Source organism: Scyliorhinus canicula, chromosome 4 (genome assembly GCF_902713615.1).
Source record: "Scyliorhinus canicula chromosome 4, sScyCan1.1, whole genome shotgun sequence".
Taxonomy (NCBI): Eukaryota; Metazoa; Chordata; class Chondrichthyes; order Carcharhiniformes; family Scyliorhinidae; genus Scyliorhinus; species Scyliorhinus canicula.
In genome coordinates, this window is record NC_052149.1 from 44,970,882 (window position 1) to 44,994,223 (window position 23,342).

General features: G+C 46.2%; 1 protein-coding gene across 9 annotated transcripts in view; it reads left to right on the forward strand.

Annotated features, from left to right (window-relative positions):
* Positions 1-23,342, forward strand: part of LOC119964527 (dual specificity testis-specific protein kinase 2-like) — a 165,062-nt gene that overhangs the window by 57,300 nt on the left and 84,420 nt on the right. For all 9 annotated transcript variants that reach the window (XM_038794128.1, XM_038794132.1, XM_038794126.1 and 6 more), the window contains one exon: positions 17,592-17,713. In XM_038794128.1, coding sequence (XP_038650056.1) covers positions 17,592-17,713 — 122 coding nt within the window. The remainder of the gene's footprint in view (positions 1-17,591; positions 17,714-23,342) is intronic.

The following is a 23,342-nucleotide window of genomic DNA, read 5'->3' on the forward strand; positions in this document are numbered from 1 at the left end:
CAGTCAAGACACTTTTAGTATTTCGTTTCTTCCACTATATGCATTCAAATAGCCCCTATATGAATAAAATTATGAATAAAACTAGACTCTACCAGTTACTCAGTAATCAGGAGACTGTGAGGTACAGGCCTAGACCTGAAGCTGAAAGACAAGTTGGAATAAGACAATTGTTTAAGAGCTAGAAGTTGTCTGGGAAGAAAGGCAATGCCAAAAAATGTTAATCAACTCATAAAAGGGACAAGAGTGCCTGATTTATCAATTTTCAAGGAAAGAAATGTGATTATGTGAAAGAATGTGGAATTTGCTTTAACCGTTACTCTGTATACTCAGTTGCTGTAAAATGAAGTGGTTTATTAAAGTAGTAAAAATATTCAAGTGTATACATCGGTCCTTTGAATTTGTTGGAGTCTTGATCCAATTATAGCACTTTGTCTTTAAGACAGAAGTTTGTGGTTTTGAGTCCCAATAAAAATGGATGCTTCACTGCAGCACTTGAGGCATGCTGCACTATTGAAGGTACTGCCTTTGGAATAGTGTTACAATGGTCCCTCGTGGTCCCTAGGTTGGAAGGGAAGAGACACTATTCAAAGAAGAGCAACGGAATTCTCCACCAACAAAAAAAGTTAGATAATCTGTTCATTTATCCCATTACATTTTGGGGTCCTTTCAGACTACAGGTTGACTGCCATGTTCCCTACATTACAACAGTGTATTTCAAATGTCCTTGGTTGCCGATAAAGATCTTTGGCACTTCCTGAGGTTGTGAAAGGCACAGTAGAAATACAGGTTCTGTCCGTCACCTGGATTCCGAAGCTTATCCAGAGCAACTTAAACCATAAAATCATAAAGTAACAGAGCATGATTATGTCAATGGGCTAGTAATCCAGAAGGATAAACAGAACATGCTGGAAATAATAGGTTTGGCAGCATCTGTGGAAAGAGCAACAAAGTCAACATTTTCAGGTTTTTGACTTTTCATTGGGGTTCCGGGAGGATTGTAGAGATGGGGGGGGGGGTTCCTTTATATTTGAATGGGAGGTGCTAGGTGGAGACCCTGTCGCCTTTGTGATTTCTCCTCACACCAATTAAGTCCAGGGTTGGAAGGATTGAGGACAGTCCTCTTGCCCAGAAGACAATTGATATCCTTAAGTTGCCAATTTGCGCCCTCATCCTGCTGCACTGATATTCAATCAGCAGCTGGGGTGGCCATGTGGGTGGCCAGATAAACCCTGGCAGTCATGCCTGTGGCCTGATGGCTTTTTCCATCCTATTTGGGGTGGCCAACAGAGAGAGACCCCCCCCCCCTCCCCCTCCGATGAACGAGGGCTACCCAAGGGTGAAGCATACATAGAAATATACAAAGATAATAGAAGCATCAGTAGGAAATTCAGCCCTTCGAGCCTGCTCTGCGATTCATTGTGATCATGGCTGATCATTGAGTTCAATACCATGGTCCTGCCACCCACCAATATCCCTTGATTCCTTTAGCCCAAGAGCTATATCTAATTCTCCTGCCTTGTCTTAAAATGAACCTCCCCCCCAACCCACCTTGCCAGGGCCTTCCCGACTGACCCCCGTGATCCAGGCTACCTTCATCCCAGGCTGCAGCTTGGGTCTCCTGCAGTACAGACAGTGATCACCTCTTCTGGTTGCCCGGCGGCTCTCTGAGGCAGGATATCAGCCCTGACGTGATTAGGACCCTGATTCCAATCAGGTACTTGCCTGGTTTGCACTGAATCGGTGGGTGAGCCTTTGGGAAGTCGGGCACCTCTGGTCATGGCAGGGTTGCCACCTGCTCTCCAGGCCGTGGACAGGCCCATTGCTGCTAGCATTAAATCTTGCTCATTGACTCAATTTTTCCTCCACAGATGCAGCCAGGCTTAGTGAGTACTTCCAGCGTTTACTGTTTTTATTTTAGATTTCCAGAATCTGCAGTATTTTGCTTTTTGTCGTAATTCAGAAGCCTGAGTAATGATCTGGAGACTTCAGTTCAAATCCGACCATGTCGGCTGGAGAATTTGAGTTCAAGTCACTAAAATCGGTAATAAGAACAAAGAAGAATACAGCACAGGAACAGGCCCTTCGGCCCTCCAAGTCTGCACCGACCATGTGACCTGGAAAATATTGGATTGTCATTAAAAATGCATCTGGTTCACTGATGAGTGAAGCAAATCTGCTGTCCTCACCTGACCTGGTCTATATATGACTCAAAACTCATAACAATGTGGCTGACTCTTAATTGCGCTCTGAAACCAGCCTCCCCGGACAGGCGCCGGAATGTGGCGACTATGGGCTTTTCAAAGTAACTTCATTGAAGCCTACTCGTGACAATAAGCGATTTTCATTTTTCATTTTTCATTTTTTTTCAAATGACCTAGCAAGCTATTCAGTCATATGAAACTATTACAAGAAAAGTTAAGAAAACCAGATGGACCAGAAGACACTCGACACACCCAGCCCAGTTGAGCCTGGAAAGTCCTCCTCACAAGCATTCAGAGACTTGTGTCAAAATTGGTAGAGCTTTCCCACACATTAGTCAAACGATAATCTGATATAGTCATACTCACAGAATCAAACCTTACTGCCAATGTCTCAGACTCCTCAATGGCTACCCCTTACCCTATTGTCCATTCCACTAGTAAGACAGACCCACCAGACATAGTGGCACAGCAGTATACTGTTTAGAGGGAGTGCCCCTGGCAGTCCTTAACATTGACTCTAACCCTGTGAAGTTTTGTTGGATCAGGTTAAACATGGACAGGGCAAACTGCTGATTGCCACTTGATGTCTTCTGATGAATTGAGTACTCATTCATGTTGAAAACCACTTGGAAAAAGTACTAAGGGTAAGAAGGCACAGAATATACTCTGGGTGGAGGCTTTGATATCCATTACCAAGAGTGGCCCAATAGTACCACTGTTGACTGAGCTAGTAGAGCCCTGAGGATATAGTGACAGACTGGGCCGTGCGTGGCAAGTGGTGAGAAAACTGGCGCATGAAAAAAACTATTTGACTATCTTCATAAATGTACCTGTCGCAGATGTATTTGTCCATGGTGTTGGTCGGAGAGACCACAGTACAGTCCTTGTGGAGATGGAAGTTCAAACTTCACACTGGGGACACCCTCCATCATAATTTGGGGCCATGCTAAATGAGATGGATTCAGAACAGACCTAGCAATTCAAAACTGGGTATCTGTTGAGCCATTAACAGCAGGAAGGAGGAAGCTCCATGAACATTTCATCATCAATGATAATAGAACCCAGCATGTGAGTGCAAAAGATAAGGCTGAATGAAGTGCCAAGTGGATGATCCATAATTTCCTCCTCCTGAGGTTCCAACCATGGCAGAAGAATCTTTTGCTGAATCAGTTTATTCCATCTGAAACCAAGAAATAGCTGAATGCAGTAGATACAGCAAAGATGACGAAACCTGACCAGCAGCTTGGCTGCAGTGCTGAAGACTTGTGCTTCAGAATTAAATATTCTAGTAAAATTACAGCACTCTCATATAGTTTACATATAAAAATTGCACAAGAATGACTTGTTTGCAAAAGGCAGAACAAATCCAATTCGCCCAAATGCCACTGAATCAGTCGACTGTTCATCATCTGCAACATTTTTTTCTTAAAAAACATATTTTCTTCTAATTTTTCCAATTAAGAGGCAATTTAGCGTGGCCAATCCACCTACCCTGCACAGCTTTGGGTTGTGGGATGAGACCTATGCAGGCACGGGGAGAATGTGCAAACTCCACACGGATGGTGACCTGGGGACAGGATCGAACCTGGGTCCTCCGTACCATGAGAATCGTCAGCAACATGAAGGAAGGTATTGATGATAGTGATATCAAGCAGCACTTGGTCCCTAATGCTCAGTCTAGGTTCCACCAGAGGCACGGCTTTAGATCTCATTACAACCAAAGATAGACAAAGGAGCTGAACTCCAGGTGTTAGGTGAGAGTAATTGCCCTTGCATCATGGCAGTATTTGCTAATTGGAGTTTAGAAGAATGAAAGGTGATCTTATTTGAACATATTAAAATTCTGACGGGGTAGGTGCTGAGAAGGTGTGTTCCCTCCTGGGAGAATCTAGAACTAGGGCCCCAAATTTAACAATGAGATATCCCATTTAAGACTGAGATGAGGAATTTATTTTCTGAGGGTTGTTTTTCTTTGGACTTTTCTTCCATTGAGAGCAGTGGAAGCTGAGTCATTGAATATATTCAAGTTGATTTAGATTTTTGATCTACAAGCAAATAAAGCATTACGGGCGGAGGCAGACAGTAAAAAGGCACAACTTTGGTGGTCTTGGGGGTGTCAGAGCATCCAGGGTTGTGGATGAAGGGGACGGACTCCCTGGGCCTCGCCTCATTGATAGCCAGCGCAGAAACATCTGCTGGTCTGGAAGACAGCAGCGCCACCCAGGGCCTCGAAGTGGCTCTCAAACTTGGCTGAGTTCCTGCAACTAGAAAAAATAAAATTCTCGATAAGGGGACCTGAAGAGAGATTCCAAGACATGTGGAGGAGATTCACAAAACCTCTTTACAGACATGTTCGCAACCAGCAAAAAACTGTGGGGGTGGGGGTGGGGGTGGCGCAGAGAACACTGCCTGGATGAAAAGGAACCTGCAAATAACAGAGAAGGAATGGGGAGGGAGGTTATTTACAGGTGGGGACATAGATTCCTCGCACATAGGCCAAACCGGAAGAAAGGATGGACCTGTCTAACCTCTCCCGAAAGCGAGGGGGGGGGGGGGGGGGGGTGAATTTCCCTCCCCAGCAAAATGAATGTAACTGTAGTTATAGATTATGAACAATGTAAAGAACCCTGGCAATAGTTGTAAATACATATCTAAAGTTGTGTGTGACATGTATTACTAAATGTTGAGCCCCAATAAGAACACTTCTTAAAAAGATTACAAGTTGGGATTAGAAATTTTGTGAGTTTTAACACCCGGTCCTGAGGGCAACGGAGGCTGAAAAACCTGTAAGAAGGCACAGGGAGGAGAAATGTCCAAGTTTGGGGCAAAAAACAGCCGTGGAAAAGGGGGTTAATGAAAGTCGCCGGTGAGTGGAAAAGTCAGTGCAGGAACTGTAAGGAAAGCGGAGGCGGAGCACCAGGGGAGGCCACATTGCTCTCAGCAGAAGAAATGACCAAGGTGATGGCGGTGGAACTTGAAAAACAGTTGATAAAGCACATGGAAGCGATGAGGAAGGAGATGGGGGCAATTTTGAAAGTGCTGGGGAGGAGGCGATTGCCCCGGTGAGGGCGGCGGTATCAAGCGCAGCGGCGAAGGTGCGGGAGCAAGGTGAGACGCCGAAGGAAGTGGAAGAGGCATTATCGCAGCACAGTGATCAACTCACCTCGATGGGTGACAGAGGGTGATAGAGACCAACAAGGGTCTGCGAGCCAAAATCGAAGACCTGGCAAACTTCCAGGCGGCAAAATCTGAGGATTGTGGGTCTGCCCGAAGGGGTGGAAAGCCTGAGGCCGACGGAGTATTTTGCCACGATGTTGGCGAAGCTATTGGGGGAGGGGGACGATCCCTCACGATATGAACTGGATCGTGCTCATCGGTCGTGGAGGCCTATACCAAAGGCGAGTGAACCGCCAAGAGTAGTAAATGTGTGTTTCTGTAGGTATAGCGTGAAGGAGAAAGTCCTGTGCTGGGCAAAGCAGAAGCGGGTGGTGCAGTGAGCTGGAGCTGGTATATGCATATACCAGGACTTTACGGTGGAGTTGGTGAGGAGGCAGGCTGCCTTCAGCTGGGTGAAGAAGGCACTGTACATCAGCAAGTTGCAGTGCGGCATAGTATATCCAGCTCAGTTGACGGTGACCTATAAATCCAAGGACTTTTATTTTGGGGCGGCGGAGGAGTTTGCGAAGGCAGAAGGACTGTGGCAGAATTGAGAATTGGGACTGAGAGCGGGTTGTGTACCGATGTAGCCTCATGTAACTTTATTTTTTCACTGCATGTTGGTGTATGTACTAAATGAGTCGACGCTGTATATATTTGGACAAGGGAAGATTTGGGACTTTCATTTGTAACGATGGTTCTTTGGGGCTTGTGTGTGTATGCTGGGGTTGTGTGCTATAGGGGATTTCTTGGTTTTCCTGGGACCTGGGGCCGATTTAAGCTAGCCAGTGAACGGGAGTGAGGTGGGGGGAGAGGCTGCGGCCATCAGAGCCTGGTAGAACAGGTTTCGGTGAATCTAACTGGGGTGAAAAGTTGGGGAAAGGTACGGAGGTTGGGGGGAGGAAGTGGAGGGGAGGAGTCTGGGAGGGGGGTTGGGTGGGTATCTACAATTCACGGGTGTCATTCACGGTACTCTTTCAGGGATTGGATGGCGTTGAATATTGGAGGGGGGGGGGGGGGGGGGTTGGGGGCTGGACTATATATGGACGATGGTCAATGGTTCCCATAGGCGATTCCTGATTCCTTTTTCTTCCTTTTTTCCCACCTTGGGAGGTTTAGTTTTATTTGATGCTTATAATGTCAGTTGGGCCGTTGTTTGGGGTGGTGGGAGGATGGGATCGTTGTTGTTAATAAGGAGATTGACATTGTATTCGTTATCATTTACTGTTTGTTGGTGGGGTGTAAATTCTGAAGAAAATGTGAAAATGGAGAATAAAAATATTTTAAAAAAAAACTACAAGTTACACACTAATGTGAAGAGAGTAGGAAAAAGATGGAACTTGGGTCACTGTCACAGACACTGGTCAGCCTGTGGTACCTGTGTTGATGTTGTTACTATGTTGATTATTATTGTTGCTTCTGCATTGTTCTGCAAAGTTTGGACATTAAGTACAAAATGTTAATAAAAAAATTAAATACCTTAGTTGGAGCAAAATAATGGTTGATAAGGATTTGGTACAACTTCCCTACCTTTGTACCCTATGTTTTTGTGCCGAGGATACTGTATTCTTTTTTAAAGGCCTTCTCAACTTGTCCTGTTACCTTCAAAAGGTTTTTGTACGTATGCCCCGAGTTCTCATTCTTTCTACCAATTGCATCACTTTTGTATCTGCCATGTCTGTCTATCCATTTCACCAGTCTGTCTGCCTGTCTTAAAGTATATTACAGTCCACATTTTTAGTACATTTGAGTTTTTTTTTGTCATTTGCAAACTTTTAAATGATGCCCTTTATACTTGAGTACAGATCATGAATGAACATTTAGAAAGAGCAGTGAGTGGTCTTCTTTACTGGTTCCTAGGGTATACCACTGAATAATAAATGTTTATCATTACTCTCTGCTCTCTCTGTCTTTCAGATAACTTTGTATCCATACACTTAATCTCCATTTTACTGGCAGGCCTATTACATAGTTCTGTAGCAGATGCATTTTGAAAGTCTATATGCAACAACTGCATTGCTTCCTTCAACCATCTGTTATTTTATGAGATAACTCCAAAGCCTCTGGTTCTGTCCCCGGGTTGAGACCTTTTCGGCGGGTCCAGGGGAGCAGGGGAATTGCCCATCGGAAGTTCCAACTTCCTGGACCATTCCCATGGAGTCAGTGTGTTGGGGTTTCTGAAAGGGTTCTGTGGCATACCTTGAGGTCTCTGATGACCCAGTGACAGGAAGACTTGGGCCCTAATCTAGGCTGATACTGTGACTACATACGTTGGAAGATGTAAGATGTACTGTTTTTCAGTGAAACATGAAGTAGAAATCCTGAGATGGCACTACGGAAAGAGAAGAAGGGAATTCTTGTAGTTTCCAGTAAATGTTAGCTTCCTGAGTAAGCACATCTAGTGTAATCAATCTTATTTACTGTTTATGTGACCTTGCTGGATGCAGTTGGCTCTTATCTTTTCCTATTTAGCAATTAATGCATTGCTAAATTAATTAAGTGTTTATGAAATTACTTGTGACAATTAGATGTTCTATGGGCACAAGGAAGTGCAATGCAAATACCCGTTTGCTATCATTTCTCTCTTATTGACTTGTTTTCTTTGTGTCTATAAAAACAAAAGTTACAACTTTTGGAAATTGCAACTGTTTTCATCGAATAATCTGCTTGAGATCTCCAAAAGCAGTTACAGTTTTTATTGAATCACAGAATATACAACATCGAAGGAGGCTGCTCGGGCTATCAAGACTGCATTGGCTGTTTCAAAGAGCAAACCATTTAGTCTCACTTACCTGCTCTTTTCCTGAATCGCAGTTGTTTTCCTTTTGAAGACTCTTTTGGATCTGGTCTCACTGCCTTGTCAAGCAGTGCATTCCAAATCCTAACCACGATCCAATTATCCGAGAATGGGCAATAAATGCTGGCCTAACTAGCGACGTTTACATCCTGTAAAATGAAATTTTTAAAAATGAAATTCTTTCATGTTCTGCTTTTTTTAATTGGACCATAATTCCTCAAATTCTCTTGGGCAGAACCAGAAATGAATTGCTGCTATGTTATTAGTTCTCACAGGGACCATGATAATTGGATCGTTGAATTCCCCTCCAGCAGGGAGGAGATGTCCAAGCACTGGGCAGGCAACACAACTTGCAGGACTCGGTCGTAGCTGCAGAGAGCAATATCTGTACCCGACTCTAATGTCTCCTTATCACCGCATTCTTCTTTGATTCCCCCCTCACTTGATCGGCATCGTTCACCATGGTGCCATGGCCAGTCCGCTCATCCACACAGCTAGCAAGCACTCGTATCTATTGTATAAAGTCGGGGGCTGGGGCTCCTCCATGATTCGATGCGGATTCCCCATACCTTCCTGACTTGCAGTTGCACCCTTCTGTACCTGACCATGAGGGATGTGATTATTTTCTGAAACATAATTTCCAGGAACCCGTTGCTCCATAAATGTTTATGCCTAGCCATTGAATGGTGGAGCAGGCTTGAGGGGCCAAACAATCTACTACTCCTTTTTCTTATGTCCTTATGTTTATTTGCTCCATTAAAAAATCATTAATGACTTTAGGTGCCTCCTATCGCATCGCCTCTTGGTTTTCTCTCCTCCAAGAACAGTAGCTTTTCCATTTACACATCAACTGTACTGTCCTATCTACCCTTCTCTCTTACATCATCAAAAAAATTAACCAAGTTTATCAAGCATGAACTGTTACTGTTAAAAAATCTGTGCTCCCCCTTTCTTAACCAGTGCTTGTCCAAGTGGCTGTTGTTTTATCCTGGGTTATTGTCCCTTAAAGCTCCCCATTACTGACATTAAACAAACAAACTGGCCTATAGTTACCAGATTTATCATTTTCCTTTTCATTTGAATGGGAATGTAACATTTATAATTCTTTACCACTACACTTCTGTATCTAAGGGTGATTGGAAGATTGTGGCCAGTGCTTCCACAATTTTCTACCCGCACTTCCCCCAGCAACTTAACGATGTATCCCATCCGGACCAGGTTGCTGTATCTACTTTAAATACTGCTAGCCTTCCTAGTGCCTCCTCTGTCTGTTTTTATCTTATCCAGTATCTGTGCAACTTCCTTGATTATCCTAATCTCTCAGTCATGGTAAACACCAATGCAAAGTTCTTATTTAGTATCTCAGCCATGCTCTCTGCTTTCTCTCGGAGATTTCCATTTCAATCTCTAATTGGCTCTGCTCCTCCAACAACCCATTCCACTGTTAATATACAAGGTCCTTGAATTCCCTTTATGTTCATAGCATCATAGAATCTACAGTGCAGAAGGAGACTACTTGGGCCATCAAATCTGCACCGGCCCTTGAAAAGAACAGCCCACTTAAGCCCACACCTCCAACCTATCCCCGTAACCCATCTAAACGTTTTGGACACTAAGGGCAATTTAGCACGGCCAATCCACCTAACCTGCATATCTTTGGACTGTGGGAGGAAACCGGAGCACCCGGAGGAAACCCACGCAGACACTGGGGAAATGTGAAGACTCCACGCAGACAGTGACCCAAGTCAGGTATTGAACCTGGGGCCCTGGAGCTGTGAAGCAACTGTGTTAACCACTGTGCTACTGTCATGCCCCTATTGTTAGAAAATAAGAAATAGAAGCTGGAGTCAGCCATACAGTACTTCAGTCCTGCTCCATCATTCAGGAAGATCATGGCAAACGTCTGCATCAAATCCAGTTGTCTTCTCTAACCTCATCTCATGATTCCCTTTGTGCCCAAAAATCAATTGATTTTGATCTTGAATTTATTCACAGGGCTCTGGGGTAGCTTCCCAACTCGTAAAAGGATTTCTTTCTGATCTTAGTTTTAAATGGCTGACCCCTTATCCTGAGATGATGATACCTTGTTCGAGACTCTGGCCAGGAGAACTCCCTCTCGAGCAAGAATTTCATATGTTTAAATGAGATTGCTTCTCATTCTTTTAACTATAGAGCACATAGGCCATTTTACTCGATCTCTCCTTTAGGAAGCTCTCCCGACTTTGCACATGGTCTAAGGCAGGTTCTTCCTTTGCTAAGGAGAGCAAAACTGTATACATTATCCCAGGTACTCTCGCAATCAATAGTAAAGTGATGGAAACAGCACTTACAAGTCACAAGTCGTGGTACACATCGGTACCAACGACATAGGAGACATGGTTAGAACAGGGACAGGAATGGTTCTTGGAAGTTCCGGGGTATAGATGTTTCAGTAAGAGTAGGGAAGGTGGTAAAAGAGGTGGAGGAGTAGCATTGTTAATCAAGGATAGTTTAACGGCTGCAGAAAGGCAGTTCGAAGGGGATCTGCCTACTGAGGTAATATGGGCCGAAGTTAGAAATAGGAAAGGAGCGGTCACATTGTTAGGAGTTTTCTATAGGCCCTCAAATAGTAATAGAGATGTGGAGGAAGAAATTGCAAAACAGATTATGGATAGGTGTATCCCTATCAACTATCTCAGGGTAGTTGTCGTGGGTGGCTTTAACTTTCCAAATATTGATTGGAACCTCTATTGGTCGAACAGTTCGGATGGGGCAGTTTTTGTACAGTATGTGCAGGAGGGTTTCCTGACACAATATGTGGATAGGCCGACAAGAGGGGGGGCCACATTGGATTTGGTACTGGGTAATGAACCGGGCCAAGTGTTAGATTTGTTTGTGGGAGAGCACTTTGGAGATAGTGACCACAATTCGGTGTATTTCACTATTGCAATGGAGAGGGATAGGGCCATACGGCAGGGCAAGGTTTATAATTGGGGGAGGGGTAATTATGATGCGATTAGGCAAGAATTAGGGACCATAAGAGGGGAACAGAAACTGTCAGGGAAAGGCACAAATGAAAAGTGGAGCTTGTTCAAGGAACAAATACTGCGTGTCTTTGATAGGTATGTCCCTGTCAGGCAGGGAGGAAATGGCTGTGTGAGGGAACCATGGTTCACAAAAGAGGTTTAATGTCTTGTCAAGAGGAAAAAGGAAGAGTATGTAAGGATGAGAAAACAAGGTTCAGTTGAGTCGCTTGAGGGTTACAAGGTAGCAAGGAATGAGCTTAAAAAAAAAGGGCTTAGGAGAGCTAGGAGGGGCCATGAGAAGTCCTTGGCGGGTCGGATCAAGGAAAACTCCAAGGCTTTTTACTCTTGTGAGAAATAAAAGAATGACCAAGGTGAGGGTAGGGCTGGTCAAGGACAGTAGTGGGAACTTGTGCATGGAGTCAGAAGAAATAGGAGAGGCATTGAATGAATACTTTTCTTCAGTGTTCACCAAGGAGAGGGGCCATGTTTTTGAGGATGAGAGTGTGATACAGGCGGGTAGGCTGGAGGAGGTAGATGTTCTGAGGAAGGATGTATTAGCAATTTTGAAAAACCTGAGGGTCGACAAGTCCCCTGGGCCAGATGGCCAGATGGGATAAATCCCAGGATTATTTGGGGGCAAGGGATGAGATTGCACAGCCTTTGGCTTTGATCTCCGGATCCTCACTGTCCACTGGGATAGTGCAAGAGGACTGGAGAGTGGCAAATGTTGTTCCTGTGATCAAGAAAGTGAATAGGAATGACCCTGGTAATTATAGGCCAGTTAGTCTTACTTCAGTGGTTGGTAAGTTAATGGAAAAGGTCCTGAAGGATAGGATTTGTGACCATTTGGAAAGATGCAGCTTAATCCAGGATAGTCAACACGGATTCGTGAAGGGTATGTCTTGCCTCCCAAATTTGATTGAATTCTTTGAGGAGGTAACTAAGTGTGTAGATGAAGTTAGAGCAGTTGATGTCGTATACATGGATTTTAGTAAGGCGTTTGATAAGGTTCCCCATGGTCGGCTCATGAAGAAAGTAAGGAGGTGTGGGATAGAGGGAAATTTGGCCAATTGGATAAGTAACTGGCTATCACATAGAAGACAGAGGGTGGTGGTGGATGGAAATTTTTCAGACTGGAGACCAGTTACCAGCGGTGTACCACAAGGATCAGTGCTAGGTCCTCTGCTGTTTGTGATTTTTATGAATGACTTGGAGGAGGGGACTGAAGGGTGGGTCAGTAATTTGCTGATGACACCAAGATTGGTGGAGTAGTGGATGAGGTGGAGGGCTGTTGTAGGCTGCAAAGAGACATTGATAGGATGCAGAGCTGGGCCGAAAAATGGCAGATGGAGTTTAACCCTGATAAATGCGAGGTGATTCATTTTGGTAGAAAAAATTTGAATGCGGATTACAGGGTCAATGGCAGGGTTCTGAGGAATGTGGAGGAACAGAGAGATCTTGGGGTTCATGTCCACAGATCTCTGAAGGTTGCCACTCAAGTGGATAGAGCTGTGAAGAAGGCTTATAGTGTGTTAGCGTTTATTAACAAGGGGCTTGAGTTTAAGAGCCGCAGGGTTATACTGCAGCTATACATGACCCTGGTGAGACCACGGGTATGGAGTATTGTGTGCAGTTCTGGTCACCTCATTATTGGAAGGATGTGGAAGCATTGGAAAGGGTGCAAAGGAGATTTGCTAGGATGCTGCCTGGTTTTCAGGAAAGGTCTTATGAGGAAAGGTTGAGGGAGCTAAGACTTTTCTCTTTGGAGCGGAGGAGGATGAGAGGCGACTTAATAGAGGTCTATAAGATGATGAGGGGGATAGATAGAGTGGGCGTTCAGAGACTATTTCCTCGCGTGGATGTAGCTGTTACAAGGGGCATAACTATAAGATTCAGGGTGGGAGATATAGGAGGGATATCCGAGGTAGGTTCTTTACTCGAGAGTGGTTAGGGTGTGGAATGGACTGCCTGCTGTGATAGTGGAGTCGGACACTTTAGAAAAGTTTAGGAACTTTCAAGCGGTTATTGGATAGGCACATGGAGCACATCAGAATGACAGGGAGTGGGATAGCTTGATCTTGGTTTCGGACAATGCTCAGCACAACATCGAGGGCCAAAGGGCCTGTTCTATGCTGTACTGTTCTATGTTCTTTGTTTACACAGCAATAATCTGCTTACGGGTATTCATTTTTAGGTTCTACTGGGGCCAATCAGATCCTGACCATATTACAGCTTTGGGCCAAACAGGGATAAAAGAGCTGGGTCAAGCGGTGAGGTGAGAGTGACTGCCCTTGACATTTAGGCAGAATGTGACCTAGTGTAACATTAAGAAGCCCGAACAAAATTGAAGTAAATGGAAATCAGGGCTACAGTTTCCACTGATTGGAATCGTACCTGCATACCTGGTGCAATAGAAGATGGTTGTGGTTATTGGACACCAATCACCTCTACTGCAGGACATCACTGCAGAAGTTCCTCGGTGTAGTTTCTTAGGCCTAACCATCTTCATCTCCTTCATCAATGATGTTCCATCCAAGGTCAGAAGTACGAATGTTTGCCAATAGTTGCGCCGTGTTTAGTACCATTTGTTACTACTGTGATACTGAAGCAGTCTGTGTCCATATGCTGCAAGGTATGGACAAAATCCAGGCTTGGCCGATAAATGCCAAGAAGGTTTGCGGCACAAATGCCAGGCAATATTACGACGCTGTGAAGTTTGCACATTTCCCCCTGTGTGTGCGTGAGTTTCCTCTGGATGCTCCAGTTTCCTCCCACAGTCTAAAGATGATCAGGCTAGGTGGATTGGCCATGCTAAATTGCCTCTTGCTGTCCAAAGGTTAGGTGGTGTTTTGGGGATAGGGTGGGGATTGGGCCTCGGCAGGGTGCTCTTTCGTAGGCTTGGTGTAGACATGACTACCCTGTAGGGAATCATGAAATCAGCACTCCATCCATCACCTTAAATATTGACTCCCACTACTACCAATGCACAATATACACGCCATATACTGATGTCCTGTGGTGTTTGTGCACAAGGACCACCGAATCCTGCTGAATATCAATACAGTAGTCCCCCTTTATAACGCGGGTGTTGGGGTCCAAGACCCCAACCCGCGTTGTAACCGAGCCGCGGATATCCATGATGGGGGTTTTAAATTTATTTAAAAATCTATGCTAGCGCTTCCCATTGTGAGTCTACGGGGGGCGGGGGGAGAGGTCAGACCCCCGTAGACTCACAATGGGAAGCGCTAGCATAGATTTTTAAATAAATTTAAAACCCCCATCGTGGATCCAATTAAAATTTCAGCGGCCGGCTCACTTTGATCCGGAGAGGGAAGCTGCTCTCACTGAAATCAGCCGGCCGCTGAAATTGACACTGCCCGCTGCTCTCTCCCTCCAATCCAACTTTTAAGTTTTAATGTTTCTGATTGGAGGGAGAGAGCAGCCGGCAGTGTCAATTTCAGCGGCCAGCTGATTGTTTCAGTGAGAGAGCAGCTTCCCTCTCCGGATCAAAGTGAGCCGTCCGCTGAAATTGACACTGCCCGCTGCTCTCTCCCTCCAATCCAACTTTTAAGTTTTAATGTTTCTGATTGGAGGGAGAGAGCAGCCGGCAGTGTCAATTTCTTTTTTTTTTCCTCCGGCTCGCCCCCTCTCCCCCCACATCCTCCAACTAGACCCCTCTCCCCCCACACCCTCCGGCTCGCACCCTCTCCCCCCCCCAACACCCTCCGGCTCGCCCCCTCTCCCCCCACACCCTCCGGTTCGCCCCCTCTCCCCCCACATCCTCCAATTAGACCCCTCTCCCCCCCACACCCTCCGGCTCGCCCCCTCTCCCCCAACACCCACTGGGCTCTGTCTCCTCCTCTCCCCCAACACCCACTGGGCTCTGTCTCCTCCTCTCCCCTCCCCCCCCACCCCACCCACCTCACACCCTCCGGCTAGCCCCCTCTTCCCCCCACAATCTCCAACTAGCCCCCTCTCCCCCCACACCCTCCTGCTCTCCCCCACAGCGTCCAGCTCGCCCCCTCTCCCCCCACACCCTCCGGCTCGCCCCCTCTCCCCCCCCCCTCTCCTCCCCCGTCCCCCAACACCCGCAGGGCCCTCCTCTCTCCCCCAACACCCGCAGGGCCCTCCTCTCTCCCCCAACACACGCAGGGGGGTCTCCCCCACACCCGCAGGGGGGTCTCCCCCACACCCGCAGGGGGGTCTCCCCCACACCCGCAGGGGGGTCTCCCCCACACCCGCAGGGGGGTCTCCCCCACACCCGCAGGGGGTCTCCCCCACACCCGCAGGGGGGTCTCCCCCACACCCGCAGGGGGGTCTCCCCCACACCCGCAGGGGGGTCCCCCCCACACCCGCAGGGGGGTCCCCCCCACACCCGCCCCCCCTCCTCTCCCCCCCAACACCCGCCCCCCCTCCTCTCCCCCCCAACACCCGCCCCCCCTCCTCTCTCCCCCCCCAACACCCGCCCCCCCTCCTCTCCCACCCCAACACCCGCCCCCCCTCCTCTCCCCCCCAACACCCGCCCCCCCTCCTCTCCCCCCCCACCACCCGCCTCCCCCCCAACACCCGCCCCCCCTCCTCTCCCCCCCTCTCCCCCCCAACACCCGCCCCCCCTCCTCTCCCCCCCAACACCCGCCCCCCCTCCTCTCCCCCCCAACACTCGCCCCCCTCCTCTCCCCCCCAACACCCGCCCCCCCTCCTCTCCCCCCCAACACCCGCCCCCCTCCTCTCCCCCCCCAACACTCGCCCCCCTCCTCTCCCCCCCAACACCCGCCCCCCCTCCTCTCCCCCCCCAACACCCGTCCCCCCTCCTCTTCCCCCCCAACACCCGCCCCCCCTCCTCTCCCCCCCAACACCCGCCCCCCCCTCCTCTCCCCCCCAACACCCGTCCCCCCTCCTCTTCCCCCCCCAACACCCCCCCCCCTCCTCTCCCCCCCCCTCTCCCCCCCCAACACCCCGCCCCCCCTCTTCTCCCCCCCCTCTCCCCCCCCCCCAACACCCGCCCCCCCTCTTCTCCACCCCCCCCCCCCAAACACCCGCCCCCCCCTCTTCTCCCCCCCCTCTCCCCCCCCCCAACACCCGCCCCCCCTCTTCTCCACCCCCCCCCCCAAACACCCGCCCCCCCCTCTTCTCCCCTCCCCAACACCCGCCCCCCCCTCGGCAGTGTCAATTTCAGTGGCCAGCTGATTGTTTCAGTGAGAGAGCAGCTTCCCTCTCCGGATCAAAGTGAGCTGGCCGCTGAAATTGACACTGCCGGCTGCTCTCTCCCTCCAGTCAGAAACATTAAAACTTAAAAGTTGGATTGGAGGGAGAGAGCAGCGGGCAGTGTCAATTTCAGCGGCCGGCTGATTATTTCAGTGAGAGCAGCTTCCTTCTCCGGATCAAAGTGAGCCGGCCGCTGAAATTGACACAACTGACAGTTGGGGTCCATCAGCCCCCCCGCGGTATATCGGGGGACTACTGTATCTAGTGCTCTTTGAACTTTAATTTTAAAAAAAAATTTTTTTTTTCCATTCTTTCTGCCAAAGTGAATAGTTTCTCACCTTCCCCACATATATTCCACCTGCCATCTTGCCACACCACATAACTGGTTGGTGTTCCTCTGAAGCCTTTTTGTATCCTCCACAGGCTGTTCCCTCAACAAAGTCAGCAATATAGATTGTAAATAACTAAAACCGAAGCCTGGACCCTTGTGGCACTATGTCTATTTACATCCTGCCATCCCAAAAGTGCCCCATTTATTCTTTGTTTTCTGTTAGTTAACCAATCTTCTGTCTGTGTTAAGATGACTCCCAATCCCATAAATCTAATCTTGTGCAACAACCTCTTCTGTGACACCTTATTGAATTCTCTATTCTATTATCATACTGTCTTTGCCCCTCTTTCCTTTTGCATATTTCCATAATTTTTAGATTTACTGTACAACTGACGTGTTAGGGCGGTATGGTGGAACAGCGGTTAGCACTGCTGCCTCACAGCACCACGGACCCAGGTTCGATTCCGACCTTGGGCGACTGTGTGGAGTTTGCATATTCTCTCTGTGTTTGGGTGAGTTTCCTCTGGTTGCTCCGGTTTCATCCCATAGTCCAAAAATGTGCAGGTTAAGCCGATTGGCAATTCTAATATTGCTAAATTGTCGTGTAGTGTTCAAAGGTTAGGTGGGGTTACGGGGCTAGGACGCGAAGTGAGGCCTAGGTAGGGTGCTCTTTAAGAGGGTTGGTGCAGACTCGATGGGCTGTATGGCTGCCTTCTGTACTATATGGATTCCATGACATCTGTTATACATGTGGCATTGCTTTGTCATGTGTCCTGGAGTTTGAAGCAAAACCTTTCTTTTCTATTCTTTTCCTGTGTTTCACCTTCCGATAGATTGGCTGTGTAGTACTGGTTTGATTCTTTAACGTTACATCTACAATTTATTTTATTTTATAGGTGCGGCACAGAACATCAGGCCAAGTAATGGCACTGAAGATGAACAAACAGCTTAGCAACAGAGCAAATATGTTGCGAGAAATACAACTAATGAATCGTCTTTCTCATCCCAACATTCTCAGGTATTTGAACAGTAACTAGTGAAACCATTAGTCCTGAAGGGAATTCACTTTTAAAAATGTTTACCCTATTCCAAGAATTTCTTATATTGGCTTATTAGAGGTTTAGTCAAGTTTATTTTAATTTTCACGTGTTCCTCCTTTAGCTGACTGAAGTTAGCTTTGATAGGACAGTGTTTCCTTGCAAGTGGCTTGCATAGAAAAAGGATACTGAGTTATGATTATTTTGGATTTAATAAAATGTAATTTTTAATAACTTCTGAAAGGTATAGAGCATATTCTTTGTATTGCGCTTATCTGTTTTAACCACTTGATTGGCAGGTTTATACCTTGGAGTTAGAAATAAATATGAAAATTGATTTACTGCTGTTGGACATTTTTCTCTCAATTTCTTCTCTTCTGGGCATGTTCCCGGGCCACCATGAGGATAGATATGGCAACCTGATTACCAGAAGATCCTGCATCTTTGTACATACACAGTTACTTCTAAGTAGCTATTAGCATTGTAGAATATCTCCCATGCTGTAATTGAGATGGATTTTATGTAACCTATAGTCCCTCCCTGTTTTAGCGGAATCTTGGCTTGAAGGAGTTTTTTAACTTGGAGGCATAATTTTCAACATAGATTTATTCAACTTTTTTTCATGGTCATCTGAGATGTTTTTTTCAGGCAAACTATGATAATAACAATTATTTAAGGCCATGATTTTTCTCTAATTTCAGTTAGACTCAGCAATTACAGCTCATATTTCCAGAACAAAGAATCACATTCTGGTTCAGTTCAATAATTTCTTTGCATGGAAGATTACTGATCCAGAATAAAACATTAAAATCAATATCGTGCGAAGAGGTAAACTTTGTTCACAAAACTTTGACTTAAAGGAGTTGAAATGAAATTGGTTCTCAAAACTAAATCTGAACAAATGTCTATTATCTGGTTCTGGTAAATTTACTTTGAGCTTCTCCTCCCAGCACCCATAACATGATGTAAATGCAATTTACTTGTGTAGATATGATGGGGGCATTGGCGAAGTTCAGAGGAAATTCATGTCCTGTAACTTGAAAAGGAGGATTAACAATGCATGTTGAACTGATGAGATGTATAGTGGGTTTGTGGGTGATCTATGTAATACGAGTCTTCTTATTCAGCTGTTAAGTAAAATTAAAATTAAAAAAAATATATAAATTTCGAGTACCCAATTATTTTTTCTCCAATTAAGGGGCAATTTGGCGTGGCCAATCCACCTAACCTGCACATCTTTGGGTTGTGGGGGTGAAACTCACGCAGACAAAGGGAGAATGTGTAAACTCCATACGGACAGTGACCCAGGGCTGGGATTCGAACCTGGGACCTCAGCGCCGCAGTCCCAGCGCTAATCACTGCGCCACCATGCTGCCCTAAGTTAAATTCAAAATTGCTTATAATTTTATTCTTTGTGCTGATTTTAGTTCATTAATTGCGAAGTGGCAAATGATTGATATTCTCCTCAACTTAAAGTGTCTTCAATTAGAACAGAAGCACCCGGGGTACAAATTAAATCTAGACAAAAGTGAATATTTTGTGGTGTCTCGGTTGGGGGCAGGGGTGGAGGGGCTTCCATTCCGTAAGGCAGAGACTCACTTTAGATTCCTGGGGGTGCAGGGTGCTCGGAATTGGTGGTGGTGGTGGGGGGGGGCCTTCGGAACAACATTTCTAGTTTTGTGGGGAGAGTGAAAGCTGATCTGGCAAGGTGGAATGGTCTCCCTCTTTCACTGGCGGTTAAAATGAACATGTTGCCGCGATTTCTGTTTATTTTCCAATGCCTGCCGATTTTGTGAAGAAAGAAGGGTTGACTCCCAATGGGTCAGAATGAAAGAGAGTTTGTGTAGGGGGTTGGGATTGAAGGTGCGAGCAACGTTCACACACATCTTTTTTTTTTTTTTAAATAATTTTTATTGAAATTTTTCGATACAAACATTTACCCCTACTACATTTTAAATTATAACACAACAAATCCCCCCTGGAAAATCCTCCCCACGCCCTCCCCCGCGCTACCAGTCTAGCAACCAAACCGTTTTTCCCTTTCTGCCGATGGCCTCGGGCAGTCATTGCCCGCGGCCCCCCGCTGACGTGCTCCCTTCGTTGCTATCCCCCCCTCCCCTCCCTTCCCCCCCCCCCCCCCCCCCCCCCCCCTTTCACACACATCTTTTAACCCCTCCAAGAGCCGGCACATCCTTACCCTTGTGAGGTGCACTCTATACACCATCTTCAGCTGTATCAGTCCCAGCCTCGCGCACAAGGTGGAGGCATTCACGCTCCGGAGCACCAGAACCCCTCCTCCGTACCCTCTCGCAACTCCTCCTCCCACTTTGCCTTGATCCCTTCCAGCGGTGCCTTCTCCTCTTCTAAAATAGCCCCGTAAACTCCCTTCTCCTGTCCCCCTGTCATCAACACCACCTGCAGCAATGTGGAGGCCGGCTCTACCGGGAAGCTCTGTCTCACCTTTCTGGCAAAGCCTTGAACGTCCATGTATCTAAATATTTCCCCCTGCTCCAGCCCATACTTCGCTTCCAGCTCCTTCAATCCTGCAAACCGACCCCAAGAAACAAATCTTTTGTTTTATTCTTTGTGCTGATTTTGGTTCATTAATTGCGAAGTGACAAATGGTTGCTGTTCTCCTCAACTTCCTTAAAGTGTCTTCAATTAGAGCGGGGGGGGGGGGGGGGGGTTGGGGGGGGGGGGGGGTTGGGGGGGGGGGGAGCAGGCAAACCACGTTCATATGTTTTGGTCCTGTCCAAAGCTGGAGGATTACTGGGAGATTTTTAGGGTAATCTCTAAAGTGGTGCACATGAAACTGGACCCGGGCCCTCGGGCGGCCATATAGGGGCTGGTTTAGCTCACTGAGCTAAATCGCTGGCTTTTCAAGCAGGCCAGCAGCACGGTTCGATTCCCGTACCAGTCTCCCTGGACAGGCGCCGGAATGTGGCGACTCAGTAACTTCATTGAAGCCTACTCGTGACAATAAGCGATTTTCATTTCATTTTTCATTTCATTTCATTTCATTTCATTTCATTTCATTTTGTGGTGTCCGACCAGCCGGGGTTGGAAACGAGTGTGGAGGCAGATGTTATCGCCTTCATCTTGTTGATTGCCCAAAGGCGGATCCTGTTGGGATGGAGATCAACCTCCACCCTGTGCCCTGGCGTGACGGGGGGACCTGCTGGAATTCTGACTCTTGAGAAGGTCAGATTTGAACTGAGGGGAAGGATGGCGGGGTTCTTCAATTCATGGGCGTTATTCGTTCTGCACTTTCGAGAATTGGGTTACATCAAACATTAGGGACGGGTGTTGGGAGCGTTGTGGGGAGGGGGACTGAATGTGTTAATGGTGACTAGGGGTAATTCCTGATTACTTTGTGCTATTTGTTTATGTTAACATGCGGGCTGCTGTTTGGGGGGTTGGTGGGAGGATGGGATTGTTGTTATTGATATGGGGATTGACATTGCATTCATTACTGATTACTGTTTATTGTTGGTGGGTGTAAATCTGGGAGAAAATGTGAAAAAGGAGAATAAAAATATTTTTTAAAAATTAGAACAGAAGTAAACTATTCGGCATCTAGAGCTTGGTCTGAAATTGAATATGGTTATGGCTGAACTATACCTTATTTCCATTGACCTGTTTTTGATCCTTTTCCCTCAAACTTTTGGCTAACGATGATCAATTGAAAATTTCAGTTGACCAGCCATACATTTCCTTCTAACTTGCTACATTTTGTTTGTCACTAATTTGCTCCAGTTAATTTTTCCTAGTCCCATATTTATCCAATTTAAGCGTTTCCCCCCCCCAATTTATTACTTTGATCTTTCCTGTTGTGTTCTTTTCAATATTTAATTTAATTTAAACCTCATTGTACGCGCTTCTCATATTTCACTTAAATTTCATTATATGCTGTTGCATAGATGTTCTCCTATTTACGTTCATCTGCTCTGGTTCATTTCCCATTACTGGATCAGCAGTGCTCCTTTTTTTCTTTTTATCTGTTTGCAGTGTGAATGGTAGAGACTAAAACTCATCTTGTCACAGTGATTTATTTATACCCTACCATTTGACATCTCTGGAATATATGCATATATAGTTTATTTAATGTCCAAACTTTAATCATCACGCCAGTCTTTATTCTGGTTTTCAGAAACACATCTTTGCTACATTTAGAATACTAACTTCTCATCAACACTATTTGTACTACTTCAGAACTAGGTTTATTGGCTGATGCCCCTGAAATCCTTTAGCTATATTTCACCCACTAAAGCAAGCGATTTTTGGAGTCCCTGTGCTTTCTATAGATTGAACTATAGCTTTTAAAATTACCTTTTTTTGAAAAAGGGGCTACTTTGGACTGAAAACAAAATTTGGATGTTGACCATCACTGCTTGTCCAGGGAAACCTGTATATTACTGACACTGGGATTGGCATTAGCTGTCTCGTTTTTTGTTTGTGGGTTCCCTTTTTACATAATAGAATGCAGAACTCTTTACCACATCCAGAGCAGTAGAGCTACAGCTCCTCGGATTAGAATAATGCAAGCAGTTAGTCCCCAAAATGATAGCTTATCTGCCTCTGTGCATGTTGGGTAAACTCATTCCCCAAACGCTACTTTTACCAAATCCTCATGCGGACTGTGTTAACCTCAAGCATATGAGGGTCGTGCCTTAAATGTTAAATATTTCAAGATGCTTCAGGCATCATATTTTGGGGACACATGGGGGCTGAGAGCTCGTTGACAGATAAATCACTTGATCAAACCTCCAGGAATGCTGCCAACCAGGGTTGGCAACCCTAGACATCTCATTCCACCTGTCAGATAGTTACAAATGAGCTGCTAAAATATGTGTGTGAGAATTATGAGCAGGGGTAGGCCACTTGGCTCCTTGAGTCTGCTTCACCATTCACGATGATAATGGCTGATCTGATTGTAATCTCAACTCCACTTCCCATCTACCCCCGATAACCTTTCTTACCCTCTTGCTTAACAATAATCTATCTTAAAAATACTCGAGACACTCCAACGCCTTTTGAGGAAGAGAGTGCCAAAGACTCACGACCCTCTGAGGAAAAAAATAATTCTCCTCTTATTTTTAACCGCTTATTTTTGAAGTGTCTCTAGATTCTCCCACAAGAGAAAACATCCTTTCCACATGCAGGCTGTCAATACCCCTCAGGATCTTGTATGTTTCAATCAAGTCTCTTTATTCTTCTAAACTCCAGCAGATACGAGTCTAGCCTGTCCAACCCACGTATTAGCTGAGTCAACTTTAAACTGCTTCCAACACATTTACATTCTTCCTTAAATAAGAAGACAAATACTGTACACACTGCTCCAGATGTGGTCTCACCAATACCCTTTATATCTGGAGCATAACCTCCCTGCTTTTATATTCAATTCCCCATGCAATAACAATAACATTGTTAGCTTTCCTAATTTGTTGCTGGATAATTTTTTGCCCACATTATACATTTGCCAGATACCTCCCTTTACACTCCCACAATTAGCAGCTGCAGTATGGAGGGAAGGAGTCCCACACAAGATTCTGTGTCTGATTCTCCCAGACACCCTGACTCTGCCAACTGCTTTCTTGTCCTGTACACACT